The sequence below is a fragment of the Ziziphus jujuba genome, chromosome 3, assembly GCF_031755915.1.
Source record: "Ziziphus jujuba cultivar Dongzao chromosome 3, ASM3175591v1".
In the NCBI taxonomy this organism is placed as follows: Eukaryota; Viridiplantae; Streptophyta; class Magnoliopsida; order Rosales; family Rhamnaceae; genus Ziziphus; species Ziziphus jujuba.
The window spans coordinates 23,985,573-24,001,451 of record NC_083381.1 but is presented as its reverse complement, the minus strand read 5'-3'; the positions used below and the strand labels follow the sequence as shown (position 1 = coordinate 24,001,451).

The following is a 15,879-nucleotide window of genomic DNA, read 5'->3' as shown; positions in this document are numbered from 1 at the left end:
ACAATAATAAATCTAAATCTCCTGCATATATATGCAAGTTGCAAGAAACAAATATAATGGAATGACATTAAAGGAAAAATTAATTAAACTCAAAAACCAAGGGGAAAAAAAAAAAACATCGAACATATATTTGAAATTAATTTATTGCCAAAAAGTACAAAAGGCCAAAAGCTAAATCATAGGAAAAACAGAGGGGCACTTGAAAAAACCATACGTATATTATTTGGAGAAACGGAGTTTCTTACCCGGGGCATGGTTATGTATTACAGTAACTCCCACCACTTAAGCAAGCATCGTTCTTCAACCTGTCGGTATTTTACTCCATTGTTCTCCTCCAATCCTTGTAATAAACAGTGTAACTTTTCTACTTGAAAGCACAATATGTGCCAACCATATGCCAAATACCATTCCACATCCATAACCAATCCAGACAATCTTCCAGTCAATGTGTATTTGCTTAAAATCACCTCCGTGTTGGAAGTTTGTAGGCGATGATTGCTTTGTCTCATTATTGCTACACATTTCAGACAATGGAAATCCACATAACCCCAAGTTTGCACCATATAAATTGTTCGAAATGTGTCGAATTGTTTGCCGCGAGGTATGGGTCCAACCAATCTAGTTTTCGAGAGGTTTAACACCTCAAGAGATATCATATTTGTCAACTGTTGAGGAATCTCATCGACAAGCTCATTCAAAGAATGGTCTAACCATTCAAGGTTGCTCAAATTTCCCAATAATGGTGGGAATAGGACCAGTCAACTTATTATGAAAAAGTTGAGCCCTTTAAGTGCCTTTAGCTTCCCAATCAACTCTGGAATCTTTCCCTCAAATTTGTTGTTTGACAAATCAATGCCTGTGAAAATGGTTAGTATCTTTTCCATTTCAATAGTGATGCCTTTCGTTGCCACAATTACAGAGTCTTTATAATAATTTCTTCCCATGTATTTCAATTGGTCTGCATCTGCATCAATCATGGCTATTAAATGTTCGAAATATTTCGTTGGCAAATTTCCACTGATCTCATTATCGGAAAGGTCCATGATTCGCAACTTTTGGACATGAATTGGACTTTTAGGACTGTCAATGGAACCATGAAATCTATTAGATTTCAACATAAAAACTTGTAGCATTGGAAGAGATTCCAACCAGTGTGGAAATCTGTCAATTATCTTATTATTTCCAACATCCAAGACTTCCAACTTCTTACAATTAAGCAAAGATGCCGGCAATAATCCTTCAAGTTGATTTCCATTAAGGTTCAGATCCCTCGAGGAATTTCCCTTGGTGAATGTAAGAGGAATTGTGCCATGCAAATTATTCATACCCAGATTCAAAACTGATAAACTGGAGCTAAAATTTCCAACACATGGATGAATCTTCCCGTTGAAAGAATTATTAAATAAATCAAGGACTTCCAGGGAACCGAGTTTACAAATTGAAGATGGTATCTCTCCGTTCAATTGATTGTTTGAGATTGAAAAGAATGCCAGATTTGTTCAAGTTCGAAAACTCATACAACCCTGCATCGTCGCAGAATCCATTTGAGGAAAGATCAAGGAAATTAAGGTTCACCTGCTGAAAGACAGATCTTGGAACGGATCCACTGAATTTGTTTTTACTCAAAATAAGTTGCTCCAAGGAAAGGGACTCAAATTCATGAATGTAACCAGTGAATTGATTATTTTGAAGGAATAAATATTTCAAAAATGGTAAGGAAAACAGCCAAGCAGGTATTGTCCCATCGAGAAAGTTATCATTTAAGTACAGAAATTCCTACTCCAATGGAAGAGAGTTGGCTGTTAAACTATATGACGAGTAATTAGAAGAGAAAGACACATGGGTTGAGTTGTAACTATAAATTTCAGGAAGCAGGCCAATAAAATTGTTGCCGGACAAATCTAAATAATCGAGTCCCTTTATATGAAACAGAGATGCCCATGGAATTTGACCACCTAAATTGTTAGATGAGAGATCTAACCATGTGATTTTTGTGAGGTTAGGAAGCAAACTGGGATTCCATCCTTGGATTTTACTCCTACTGAGATTCAAATATTCCAAAGACATCAAATTTTGAATTAGAGAAGGTAAATCTATTGGGAGTTCAGTACTAGAAAGACTCAAGAACTTGAGTGGACTACTCCAATTAGACATAGGCAAGAAACCAGTAAGATTCTCGTTGGAATCTAAATAAAGCAATTCAAGTTCTTGTAAGTGAGAGATATAATCATGTAAGTTCCCCTGAAGCCTGCAATCCTTGAGAGTAAGATATCCCAAAGAAGAAGACAAATTCATCCAGGAAAGAGGTTCCACAGCAGACATGTCAACTTCATCCATATAAAATTCTTCGAGTTTGGTAAGGTTTGCAACAATTCATTTGAAGGTAAAAGTGTCTACTCTCAACTCATGATAATTATATGAAAGATCAAGGGCGACCAATTTGGATAGATTTGAGATTTCTAATGGTACATGCCCTGAAAAATTAGAATACTGAAAATTAAGGAGCAGCAAATAGGTAAACTTACCGAATTCAGTTGGAATTGTTGAGCCTCTAAAATCATTGAATGAGAGGTCTAATTTTTGTAGATGATGACGGAAGAAAAGACTGCTGTTTGAATGAAAATTTCCCTGAAATCCAACCATGTTGAGAAAAATAATCGTATCCTGAAGTTTGCTCTTAGTGCTGGCTTTTACGTAATGCACTAGCTAGTTATTGCAGTATTTTATAAGGATTTGAAATCGGTCTGTATGGTTTGTCCATCACATATAAATGCATAGGATGATGTCATTAATGATATGCAAAGCCAATTACTTAATTAGATATTATTTGGTAATATGGTTGGTTTTCAGTTTGGGCAAATTATCGTCAGGGGCAAAAACAATTCCTCCCATGGACATTAACGTCAATTTGATTACAATTCCAATTTATCCTTATGATTAAAAGGTTAGATTTTAATGTATTTTATACAATTTTTTGTTTCTCTATCATATTTATTTTTCCCTTATAAGATTTCTAGTCAAAATTTTTAATATCTACTTACTTTTTATTTTATGCATAATCACCTTTTTCCCCCTCCTCCCCCCCCCCCCCCCCCCCTTAAAAGCATAATATATTTAATGAACAAATGTTCCATAAAATAACAAGAAGTATAAAAACTAAACCAAAACATACGAAAATAATTGAGAAAAAAATTACAGCAACAAATGTATCAGGTAATTACATTTTTATTAGTTATTTATGGTAATCATCATTAAAAATAAATTGAGAAATATGATAAACCATATACCATACTATATTTATGAGAATTATCACCTAAACTAAGAAATAAATAGAAATGGCAATGTGTTCTAATCTAAAAAATAATAATTATAATTTTGATTTTTTAATTAGATAGAGTATAAATATAAAAAAATAGATACAGTATATATTATGCATAGATTAAAAACGAAAATGTAATGCAAATACATATTATGTTGTTGGTTAAAAGAAATTTTTTCTTCCAAGTAAATATTAAATTCTTACTTCAGACTTTATAATCACTTTAGAGTTTCTTTTACTTCACTTCATGGATTGTTTTTCACGCATATTTTATCAAATTAATTTCGAAATACATATACAACAGGAATTGAACAACATGAAAATTTGGTAAATAAAAAATGGGCATTGATAATAATATATATAGCCGTTGTGAAAGAAATGTTTTCGTAGCAATAATGTGAAACCTCTTCCAATTTTCAAGTCTAGGAAAACGGGTGGTACAACCTCTAACAAAAAGGATTTAAAACTAATCATTACCTTGATGTATCCGAGCAATTACTTCAGGCAACAACTTGTGTTAGTTAGGACCAGGAACTGCTCTAAACATTGTTTGAGAAATAAAAAATTCTTGAGCCAAATAAAATTGTTTACACATTTTTCACAATATTGGATATTTATAATTTTTCTTCCTTCATATTAGAAAAACAGTGTCTCATAGGATATATGAAATGGAAAAGAATATTAAATACTCTAACACATTCCAGAGTAAGAAAAAATTATTGTACACTTTATGTGCACATATTCATTTACTAGTACCATGAAACTGATTCCATTTCTTACAAAAAGCATATTATACATGCATCCAATCCGATTTAGGGTATTGGCCCAAAAAAAAAAAAAAAAAGCAAACAGAAAACGGAAGACAGAAAACAAAATATAAAGCATCAAAGCTAAAATATATTGCCTAGGAGTACATGAGGCTAAATTTTAATAACAAATGTGAGAAATAAGCACTTATTGAAACCTTGCAAAAACAAATTTCTAATCTTCTTTCAATGCTCAAGCAAGCATTGTCCTCAATCTTACAGCATTTTGTTCAATCGTTCTTCTCCACAATATATCCCATGATATTCCAATTACTATTCCACATCCAAAACCCGTAAAAACAATCTTCCACCCAAAGCCATATTTGCTCAGAATCATCTTCTTGTTGGAGGTTTGTTGTCGAAGATTGTTGAATTGCTTGCCACGAGGTATTGTTCCAACCATTCTATTGTTTGAGAGGTTTAACACTTCAAGAGAAATCATGTTTGTCAATTGTCGAGGAATCTCTCGAATCAAATTTTCCAATGTTGATGGGATAGGACCAGTTAATTTATTATGAGAAAAGTTGATCCCTTTAAGAGACTGTGTCTTTCTAATATTTTGGCCTAGGTTAATCTTCACTGCTGTTAAAGCCTTTTGTATTTCCGTTGTCATTAATGACTTGAAGAAAAAATTGCCATGATATTGTCAGGACCCGTCTAAAATTTCTCACCAGAACCCTAGACAAGCTCTGATCCCAGGGAAACCCTACCGGAGCCTCCAATGGAAATTCAGACAGAACCTCCCCTAAGGGTTGGACTTACCACAATTTTTCTGCACTGAAAATACACTTCTATATACACCACCTTATTCCTCCCACATTACTACAATTTAAGTTCCACAACTGGCAGCACTTCGATAACAAATTATGTAAAAGGCATATAATGGAATTAATTTAGTAAATAATCAATTAAGATATACCATCATAGATTCTCGTCCACCCACACCACCCACATAGTGCTACACAAGTCAAATACACTTTAATATCATTTTACAAATATGCCAATGCGTAACATTGAAAGAATGGTAAAACAACATCTCATTAACAATCAAAAACTATAACAAACGTTTTAATGATGATGATATTGATGTAACTTGCCTGAGGGCTATTATATTCCCATACATGTAATTAATGTAACTTCCTTGAAGGCTATCTCACCTACCCAAAGGCTACCACTTGTCCGAGGACTATTATACTTGTCTGGTGGCTATCTTTCTTGCCCGTAGGCTGTGATACTTATCCGAAGGTATCATATGGTAGTAATAATAATATAATAACATCGATTAAGAATATTGGTAAGAAATTAAATCACAATTAGATAACATAACATAAATACATAAAATCATATCTTAAAATCCATAGCATAAAATGAAATATGCATAGTAATGGAGATACGTACGATACCTTCTGACATGCTACGTGATCCATGATTCCAGCTGTCGTCGGCACTTTGCTACCAATACAAATCAGAGTGGTTGCCTATATTAGCCGTCCTATCCCCTGGACTCGTAAACAACATGGTTATGAGGCTAGCTCTACATGGACCACATTGGTTTGCCGCCTTCGCATGGTGTGGTATACACAGTATAATATCAATAATATAACATACAAATATATGTACGAACATATAAAAATACTTGATGCGCCATACTATATACCAGTGGTGCCCAAAGGTACCCAGCATCCCGAACACCGACTGACAGGAGGTTAAAGAGAGAAACTTGCATACAGTCGCTTCAGCGTCCGGAAAGCGCCGTTGCTTAAACCGTCATCCCTGCCATAGAGGGGGGCAGTTTATGGCCAATATCAAACTTGCCTACCCTCGGTCCGATGGCAACTCACGGGAGATATTACAACTTGCGTGCTTACCATAATCACATATACAGTACAGAACACCGGTATGTGTATGGGTGCATATAAAATAAATAATCATATTTATTATTAAAATTCACCGTGGGAATTATACCACTTTTCAAATTCACATCCCACATTTTTTTTTAATCCTCATCATAAATCCATAGATAATAATATACAAATAATTTTTTCCCAAATCACAAAATCAATCAAATAATATTCCAAGGCATAATTATATAATTTGAAACCATCAAACTTAAACCAATATTTTTCTTGAAATATTTAAAACCAAATCATGCCCAAAAATAATATTAAAATCCAAATACACTTAATTAAATGGAAACACCTTGCTCATACACAATGAATACAATTAAATCACAATAATAAAAATCAAGAATTCCTTAATAAACCAAATTTCTATTTAGCATCAATAAACATAATAAAATTTAAATCATAATTTCATAAAATTAGTCTCTTCCACAATAATTCAATTCAACACAATTTGGCATTTTCAATATAAATAATAACTTAGTTAAATATCCAACACATAAGATTCATTCTTCAAATATTTAATTAACACAAAATATACTTAATTTAACAACCCAAAATATAAATATGAGGCAATATATATACTAAATCAACATAACTTAGCATCATAAATTTAAATAGCAGTTTCTTAAATATTAAACACATATGATCTAATAAATTCTATATAGCGAATATATTTAAATCACATTAAAATAACACATTAAAATCAAATAACAATATCTCTTAAAATTTAAAACATATATGATATACTTCAAAATTTTGAATGATATAAAATACATATGTATAAATGTCTCGATGCACACAAGTACATAGATATATATATATTCACACGCACACACATATATATATCCACATATATATATAATTATGTATTTTCATATAGCATCACACATCTCCATATATATATATATATATGTATATGCCCATTAACAATACATATAAATAGATATAAATATACATACATATATGCATCATATGTTTACCGTACATGTGTATATATATATATATATATATATCAATCTATACACATGCTAACTATAATTTTTGTATAATAATTCCAATCAACATAACAAGTAAACTCACAAAATCTATAACAATCCTTTTACACCTTCTGCTTAATATTATCAACATTGTCCACTCTAACTTGATAGAAAATCAGATGAACCCGTATGGCCTAAACTGTAAATTTGGGATTTTTCAATATCTTGACAATTAATTCAAATTAACCATTCCTTTAGCCTCTGACAATCATTAAGAACCCAAATGTAATGGCAATTGGCTAAGAACTTGTCCAATCTCTATCCAATTTCAATATAAACACAACCTAACTCCATCAATGGAAACTTCCTAATTACTCAATTATAATTCACATTCTAGCTACCAATTTGAAGCTTATGATGAGAGCATCAAGAAGGTACCTTCAATTGGTCCAACCACCACCGGAGGTTGCCGGAATCCTGCCGTGAAGTTGCTGTCGAAATGGGCTCTTGTCATATCTCATGAATGAGCAATGGTTGGTTTTTAGTTTGGGCAAATTATTGTCGGGGGTGAAAAAGAAAAATTTCTGCCATGGACATTAATATCAATTTGATTACACTTCCAATTTATCCTTATGGTTAAAAGATTAGATTTAAATGTATTTTATACATTTTTTTTCTCTCTCATATTTATTTTTTCCTTATAGGATTTCTAGTCAAAATTTTTAATATATACTTACTTTTTATTTTATGTACAATCACCTTTTTTTCCCTTTAAGCATAATATATCAATGAACAAATGTTCCATAAAATAACAAGAAATATAAAAGCTAAACCAAAACATACGAAAATAATCGAGAAAAAAATTACAGCAACGAATGCATCAGGTAATTACATTTTTATTAGTTATTTATGGTAATCATCATTAAAAATAAATTGAGAAATATGATAAACCATATACCATACTATATTTATGAGAATTATCACATAAACTTAGAAATAAATAGAAATAGCAATGTGTTCTAATCTAAAATATAATAATTAGAATTTTGATTTTTTTTTAATTAAATAGAGTATAAATATAAAAAAAATAGATAAAGTATATATTATGCATAGATTAAAAACAAAAAATGTTATACTAGCTGGGCCTGCCTTTCGAGAAATCCAATTAGAAATCTAGTTAATCAATTTTGCATATATATATATATATATGGAGCACTAAACAACCAAATAATTTGAGGCAATTAGATTTTACTTTTTATTAGGAAGAATAAAAACCAAACAACACTCCGATGATTGAAATGCAAACTTGCTACAACGAATTTTTTTGAGGAATTTAAATAAATAAAGCTTTATATGTCAAAAGGAAGTGTATGCATACATTAAAAAATAGGCTAATTGGATTAATGCTTGAACTATATCTATAGTTGCACTTTGGTCCTTGGATTTGTTTTTTTTTTTTTTTTTTTTTTTTTGAAGTACTTTGGTTTTTAAACTTTAGTTTTTGATGCATTTTGGTCTTTAAATTATTTGTTTTTATCTATTTTTACAGTTTTATGATGTTCAAGTAATGCAAGATGAAGAGATCTTTTGAGGTTGTTTAACTTTCTAATTTTATTGTTTTCTACTACGATAAGTGTATTGCATGCTTTGAAATTGCTAAAAATTTTAATTAAAAAAAAGTTTAAGGACCAAAATTGTTATAGTAAGAGTACTACATGTCTCAAAATTGCTAAAAATTAGTTTAAGGATCATAGGGCACTAAAATATGAAATTTAGGTACTAAAGTGCCAAGAAAAAAAATTCAAGGACTAAACTTATGACAAACAGTGTGAGCAGGTACAAAGTACTAGCATGTTACTTGGTGTCCAGTCCTACAACGCTGGGTTGTGATCATAGGATGGTTCAAATATAATGATAGTCACTCTCTCAATGTTGAATCCTTTTCAGAGTTGTTGGCTTTAGTATTCGAAAAATTTCTAAAATTCAACTTGCTCAAGCAAAAGTAGTACAAGGATGGATGTCTAAGGAACCTCTGAACAAAAAAATCTCATATCAAGTGCGGTGGCTAAATTGAAAACAATATCAACAGAGAATGATAGGTCTGTCAGTGGAGGTATGGTGTTACAAATAGTAGCAGAGTTTGTACCAAGCCAAAAATGTACCAATGAGGATGTTGGGCCATAAGAAAGGTGGATTGTGATGACCAATGTCAACTAGTGTGGGTGAACATGGAGCACTAACATCCTACTTGATATCCAATCCTATATTACCTGTGTGCGGATCAAGAGATAGTTCAAATATAATGATAGTAACTCTCATAATGCTAGGTGCTGAGGCCCCAAGGACGATGGATTGTGATGACCAATATGGGTGGATGCAAAGCACTGACAGACTATCTGGTGTCCAATAGCACATCGTCAGGGTGTGGATCAAAAGATGATTTATAGTCACTCTTATAATAAAAAATCCTTTTTAAAGCATCCCCAATGAGGATGAATTGTGATGACCACTGTAGGTGAATGTAAAGCATTGACATGCTACTTGATGTCTAATACCACATCGCCAAGGTGTGGATCAAGAGATGGTTAATAGTTACTCTTATAATACCGAGTCCTTTTCAAAGCGGTTGGCTTCAAGGTTTGAAAGAACTCCAAAAGGTTTGAAAGAACTTAAAAATTAAGCGTGCTTAGGTAAGGGTAATTCAAAAATAGGTGACCTTTTAAAAATCTGAAAAAAAAAAAAATCATACTAAGTGCAATGGCTAAATTGGGGATTGGAAAGCTAAAAAAAAAAAAAAAAAAAAAAAAAAATTCAGACTAAGTACAATAGCTAAATTGGGGATAATATTGGCAGAAAGTGACAGGTCCTGAACAAAAAAAATCCCCTACCAAGTGTGATGGCTAAATTAGGGAGAATATCAATAGAGAATAACAAATCAACCATTAAAGATAAGGTGTTACTTTGGCAGAGAGTGACAGATCGTCAGGGTGTGGATTAAAAGATGATTAATAGCCACTTTTATAATACCAAATCCTTTTCAAAGCCTTCCTTGAGGGGAATAGATTGTGATAACCAGTGTAGGTGGATGCAAAGCACTGATAGATTTTTAGATGCCTAATACCACATTACCAAAGTGTGGATCAAGAGATAATTAATAGTCACTTTTGTAATACTAAATCCTTTTCAAAGCGGTTGGATTCACAATTTGAAAGAACTTAGAAATTAAGCGTGCTTAGGTAAGAGTAATAGAAAGATAGGTGACTTCTTAGGAAGCTTTTTAAAAAAAAAAAAACAAAAATACTAAGTGCGATGGCTAAATTGGGGATAATATTGGTAGAGAGTGACGGGGTCCGGACCAAAAAAATCCCTTACCAAGTGTGATTGCTAAATTGGGGAGAATATCGACAGAGAATAACCTATTTTCTATTAAAGATGGGGTGTTACTTTGGCATAGAGTGATAGATCGCTAGGACGTGGATCAAGAGATGATTAATAGTCACTGTTATAATACCAAATATTTTTCAAAGTCTTCCTTGAGGGGGATGAATTGTACAACCAATGTAGGTGGATGCAAAACACTGATAGATTACCAGATGTCTAATACCACATCACCAGAGTGTGGATCAAAAGATAATTAATTACAATACTGAATCCTTTGCAAAACGGTTGGATTCATGGTTGAAAGAACTCCAAAGGGTTCGAAAAAACTCAGAAATTAGGCATACTCGGGTAAGAGTAATCCAAAGATAGGTGACTTCTTAGGAAGCTAAAAAAAAAAAAATTTACTAAGTGTGATGACTAAATTATGGACAATATTGGCAGAGAGTGATAGGTCTTGAACAAAAAAATCTCCTAAAGTGTGATAGCTAAATTGGAGAGAATATCAACAGAGAATGACCGATCTATCATTAAATATAGGGTGTTACAAAAATGCAAATATAGATATAGTTTAAGAGCAAATAGTGTCAATTACCCCAAACAAAGGTACATAAAATGTTATGAGCTATTTGTTTAAAATTAGCTTCTTCTTTTTTAATATATAATATACATAACTCTTAGTAGAGAGAGGTATTGGTTTTTTATTTTTTGTAAATTTTGTAATTTTTGTGCCACTAACTTGTTTCCTCACTTTTCAAATTTGCATTATTGAAACTTTATGTATTATATTGCTGAGTATTGTAAAAGAACCTGAACAATATTCAAAATCCCCTGTATTTTCCATGCACCGGTTAAGGACCGGGATAAATGCTTCATCCGTTTGTATCTACGTAAAATCTATCGCCTACTATAAGGCTGAAATATAAACAGTACTTACAAAGAATAAAAATAGAAACTTGGAAACCTTGTAAGAAAAATTTCTTGCAGGACAAAAGCATTATCCTTTAACCTTACAGTAATTTATTGAACCCGATCCTTATAAAAAGCAGAGAAACTTTTCTCATTTCAAAGCACTACATATCCCATTGATACTCCAATTACAATGACACATCAACAACCCATCAAGACAATCGTCTACTCTATCTCAGGAACAAAAAAGAAAAAAAGAAGAAAAAAGGATATTCTTCCACTCAAAGCCATATGTTTGATTTGGACCACCTTCTTCTTTGAAGTATGTGGACAGAGAATGTTGTGCCTCATTATTATTCCAGCACATTTTAAACAATAGAAATCCACATAATCACAAGTTTTTAAAAAATGCTAGTTGTCACCATGGTTGATTTGTTTGTTTTTTTTTATTTTTTATTCGATGGACTAGTTATAATAATTCTTTCTAAATTCATGATTTTTTTAAATGTAGGTGTGGATTGTTTATCAACTGAGGCAATTTCATTTTACATATACTTGCAAAGTTGAAAGGACTGAATTAAATTTCACTTGACACATTCTTGCTAAGCTAAAGGGGCTGAATTAAAGAGACACAAGTCCCTAAAACCCAGACCAACCCAGACCTTCCATTTCATTTGATTGGACCAGATTTTCCTTCAGCCAAAGAACCATCACCTTTACTCCACTAGTAATTAAAAATTACCGAATTAAGAGACTGGCATATTTGTTTTGGGATCTTAAAAACAGAAATTGTATAAACTGGAATTGATTGAACTACAGACTTAACATACACATTATCTCTTTGTTAGACCATAAGCTCATTTTGGGATTTAGCAATGAAAATCAGAAAGGAAACATATTCTGAGAATTCAAAATAAATCTTAGCACTAACATACATACACACACCCATCTTCCCGAAACTTCTTTAACACACCAATTTCCTCTAGGAAAAGAAAAAGAAAAAGAAAAAAAGTTCCCATAATCATCAATATTCATCCAACAATTAATATATAACACAATATATATTCCAACCTCAGCATCTCGACATTTAGACCTTTCTTCGGCCCCTGCAACAAATTAGAAAATTATAAGTTCATAAAACAAAAAACTTCTTTTTTATTTCTGTTTTGGTTGGAAGAAAAAAAAAAAAAAGGAAAAAAAAGGAACACACAAAACAAAGTCATTTTGATTTCCATAGTTTTAATTTCTTCATCTGGTTTTGCAATTATCATTGGAAGAAATTTCCTACTCTCTATTTTTTAATGGATGTATGTAATAATATAATTTGGGTGGACTTGAAAAATCTGAAAAATGAAAAAAAAAAAAAAACAAAAACAAGAGAAGAATAATGTTGGGTGTACTTGGTATTGCTCAGTAAGATAAACGCTTGTGCCATGTGCAATTATTTTATGATTAGCATATGAGCCATGTTCTTCCACTTAACAACATACATTTTCCAGACATAGTTTTAACAAAGGGGAAATTACATATTTACTTGATTGTCTAATCCATGAAGTTGTAGGTTTAAGACGTGCCTTTCTCCTCTTTAGGTTACACATTGTTGTAATAATATAACAAGGAAAAAAAAAACCGCATAAACAAATACTTTATTAATCTGTAATTTCTATAATTAAAGTGGAGTTCTCTTTACATAATATTTACAAAATTAATAGATAGGTAGAAGGGCTAATGTAATTTATCTTTAATTGTGTAAATAAGAAAATATTTTTGTTAGAAAAATTGAAACGAAACAACATTATAGGAGATACAGATTAATAATTCGACTAGATTTAACAACTGAAAACAGAGTTATTAATTCAGAATGCAATCTTCATATAGTAACAAATAAACAAGCTAAGGATATTATTTTCTCTCAATTAAAAATTCAAAATGAAGTATATATTTTAACAAAAAAAAATGAAGTATCAGATTAACTTTTAGCAAAGAGGATACTATATGTCTTCCAAAATTCTACAATTTTTTTTTTCTACATTAAAACCTTTTTTCCACCTTTAACATTTTCATTGTATATATTACAATACAGCGTATTTAATATTCTGTTTGCCCAAAAAAAAAAAAAAAACAAAGAGTACTAATGATCTGTTACAAGAAACAAAACAATCTATATTGGCTGGATATGCAAATTTCCAAGAGGCAACAAATAGTATCGTGAGAAGGAAAAAAATATAATAATAATAATAATAATAATAACAATTCCAACTAGTTCACACAGCTAAAATTTTAATAACACTATAGAGAAAATAAATAAAGAAAAACTCTAAGAGGAGGCATAGTTAATTACATACCTCACTAAATTTGTTCTTGCACCTCCAAACACATAAGCAAGCAGTGTCTTCTAGGCATACAGTAAATTACTGAATCCAATCTTTATCAAAAACAGAGTAAATTTTTCATTAGAAAGCACTATATATCCCAATGATACTCCAATCATGATTCCACATCCATAACCCACCAAGATGATCTTCCAGTCAAACCCATAACCACCTTCTTCTTCGAACTTTGTGGTCGGAGATTGTGGTGCCTCATTATTGCCACATATTTTAGACAATGGAAATCCACATAATCCCATATTTTCACTGTATGATGTGTTGTCGAATGTATTGAATTGCTTGCCACTAGGTATGGGTCCAGCCAATCTGTTTTTTGAGAGGTTTAACACTTCAAGAGATATCATATTTGTCAATTGTTGAGGAATCTCTCCAACAAGCTCATTCGAAGAGAGGTCTAACCATTCAAGGTTACTCAAATTTTCCAATGTTGATAGGATAGGACCAGTCAATTTATTATGAGAAAAGTTGAGCCCTTTAAGAGACTTTAGCTTCCCGATCAACTTTGGAATCTCTCCCTCAAAATTATTTTTTGACAAGTCAATTGTTGTGAACATGGTTTGAATTTTCTCCATTTCAATAAAGAAACCTTTTATGACAACAATGGTAGATTCATTATATGCATCTTCTCCCATGTATGTCAATCGGTCCGAATGTGCATCCATCATGGCCAACAAATTCTTGAAATATTTTGTTGGCAAATTGCCACTGAACTCATTGTCAGAGAGGTCCATGATCTGCAACTTTCGGAAAGGAAGTGCAGTTTTGGGACTAACCTCTATGGAACCATGAAATCTATTAGATCTCAAGATAAGAACTTGTAGCATTGGAAGAGATTCCAACCAGTAGGGAAATGTGCCATTTATCTTGTTATTTCCAACATCTAAAATTTCCATCTTTTTACATCTGACCAAAGATTGTGCAATATCCCACCGAGTTGATTTCCATTGAGGTTGAGATTCCTCAATGAATTTCCCTTTGCAAATGTCAGAGGAATTGTGCCATGCAACTTGTTCATATGCAGATTCAACACTGATAAGCTGATACTAAAATTTCCAAGACATGGATGAACCGTCCCAGTGAGAGAATTATTCGACAAATCAAGATATTCAAGTGAATTAAGATTACAAATCGAAGAAGGTATCTCTCCACTCAATTGGTTTTTTGAGATTAAAAGGTATTCCAATCTTTTTAACTTTGAAAAGTCGTTTATCCGGACATCACCACTCAAGGAATTTGAGGAAAGATCTAGGTAAGTAAGATTCACTTATTGAAAGATTGAGCTTGGAAGGGATCCGTGGAGTTTATTATTACTTAAATCAAGAGCCACCAAGGAATGGAATTGAAATTCCTCAATGTAACCAGTGATTGGTTGCTTCTAAGATCTAGATATTCCAAAGATTTTAAGGAATATAGCCAACCAGGAATTGTACCGTTGAGTAGGTTATCAGATAACTCCAGAAATTCTAACTCTAGTGGAAGAGGACCGCCGGATGTTAAACTATTTGATGAGTTATCATATGAGAAAGAAAGTTGGGTGGAGTTATAACTAGAAATTTCAGGAAGCTGGCCGGTAAAGTTGTTGTCTGACAAATCTAATGTTATGAGGCGCTCTAGATGCATCAGAGATGACCATGGGATTTCACCACCGAAATTGTTAGAGTAGAGATCTAACACACTGATTTGAGTGAGGTTAGCAAGCAAAGTGGGATTCCATCCTAGTATTTTACAACTTCCGAGGCCCAGAAATTCCAAAGAGTACTTGAAATTTTGAATTAGATAAGGGAAATCTATTGAGAGTTTAGTCTCAGAAAGACTAAATTTCTTGAGTGGACTACTACTATTCCGATTAGATTTAAGGAACAAGGAACCAGTGAGATTCTCATTCCCAAATAAATAAAGCATTTCAAGTTTTGGTAGGTGGAAAATGTAATCTGCAGGTAAGTTCCCTCCGAGACTTCAAGAACTGAGCGTAAGGTTTATCAAAGAAGAAGACAAATTCATCAAGACAACAGGGGAAACAGAGGACATATCAACTAGATCCATAGAAAGTGCTTCAAGATTGGTAAGGTTTGTGACAATTCTTTTCAAGGTAAAAGTGTCTACTTTCAGTTTATGAAAATTATTCGAAGAAACATCAAGCGTAACCAGTTTGGATAGGTACGAGATTTCTGGTGGTACATTCCCCGAAAAATTAGA

General features: G+C 32.2%; 2 protein-coding genes across 2 annotated transcripts; both read right to left on the bottom strand.

Moving 5' to 3' along the window:
- Positions 1-758: 758 nt before the first annotated feature.
- Positions 759-1,325, bottom strand: LOC132803155 (receptor-like protein 20). Its single transcript, XM_060815414.1, has one exon. The coding sequence runs from the start codon at positions 1,323-1,325 to the stop codon at positions 759-761; it is 567 nt and encodes a 188-aa protein (XP_060671397.1).
- Positions 1,326-13,662: 12,337 nt separating this feature from the next.
- On the bottom strand, positions 13,663-14,576 carry LOC132803063 (receptor-like protein 9DC3). The gene has a single exon (XM_060815252.1). The coding sequence runs from the start codon at positions 14,574-14,576 to the stop codon at positions 13,689-13,691; it is 888 nt and encodes a 295-aa protein (XP_060671235.1). The 3' UTR covers positions 13,663-13,688.
- Positions 14,577-15,879: the final 1,303 nt, after the last annotated feature.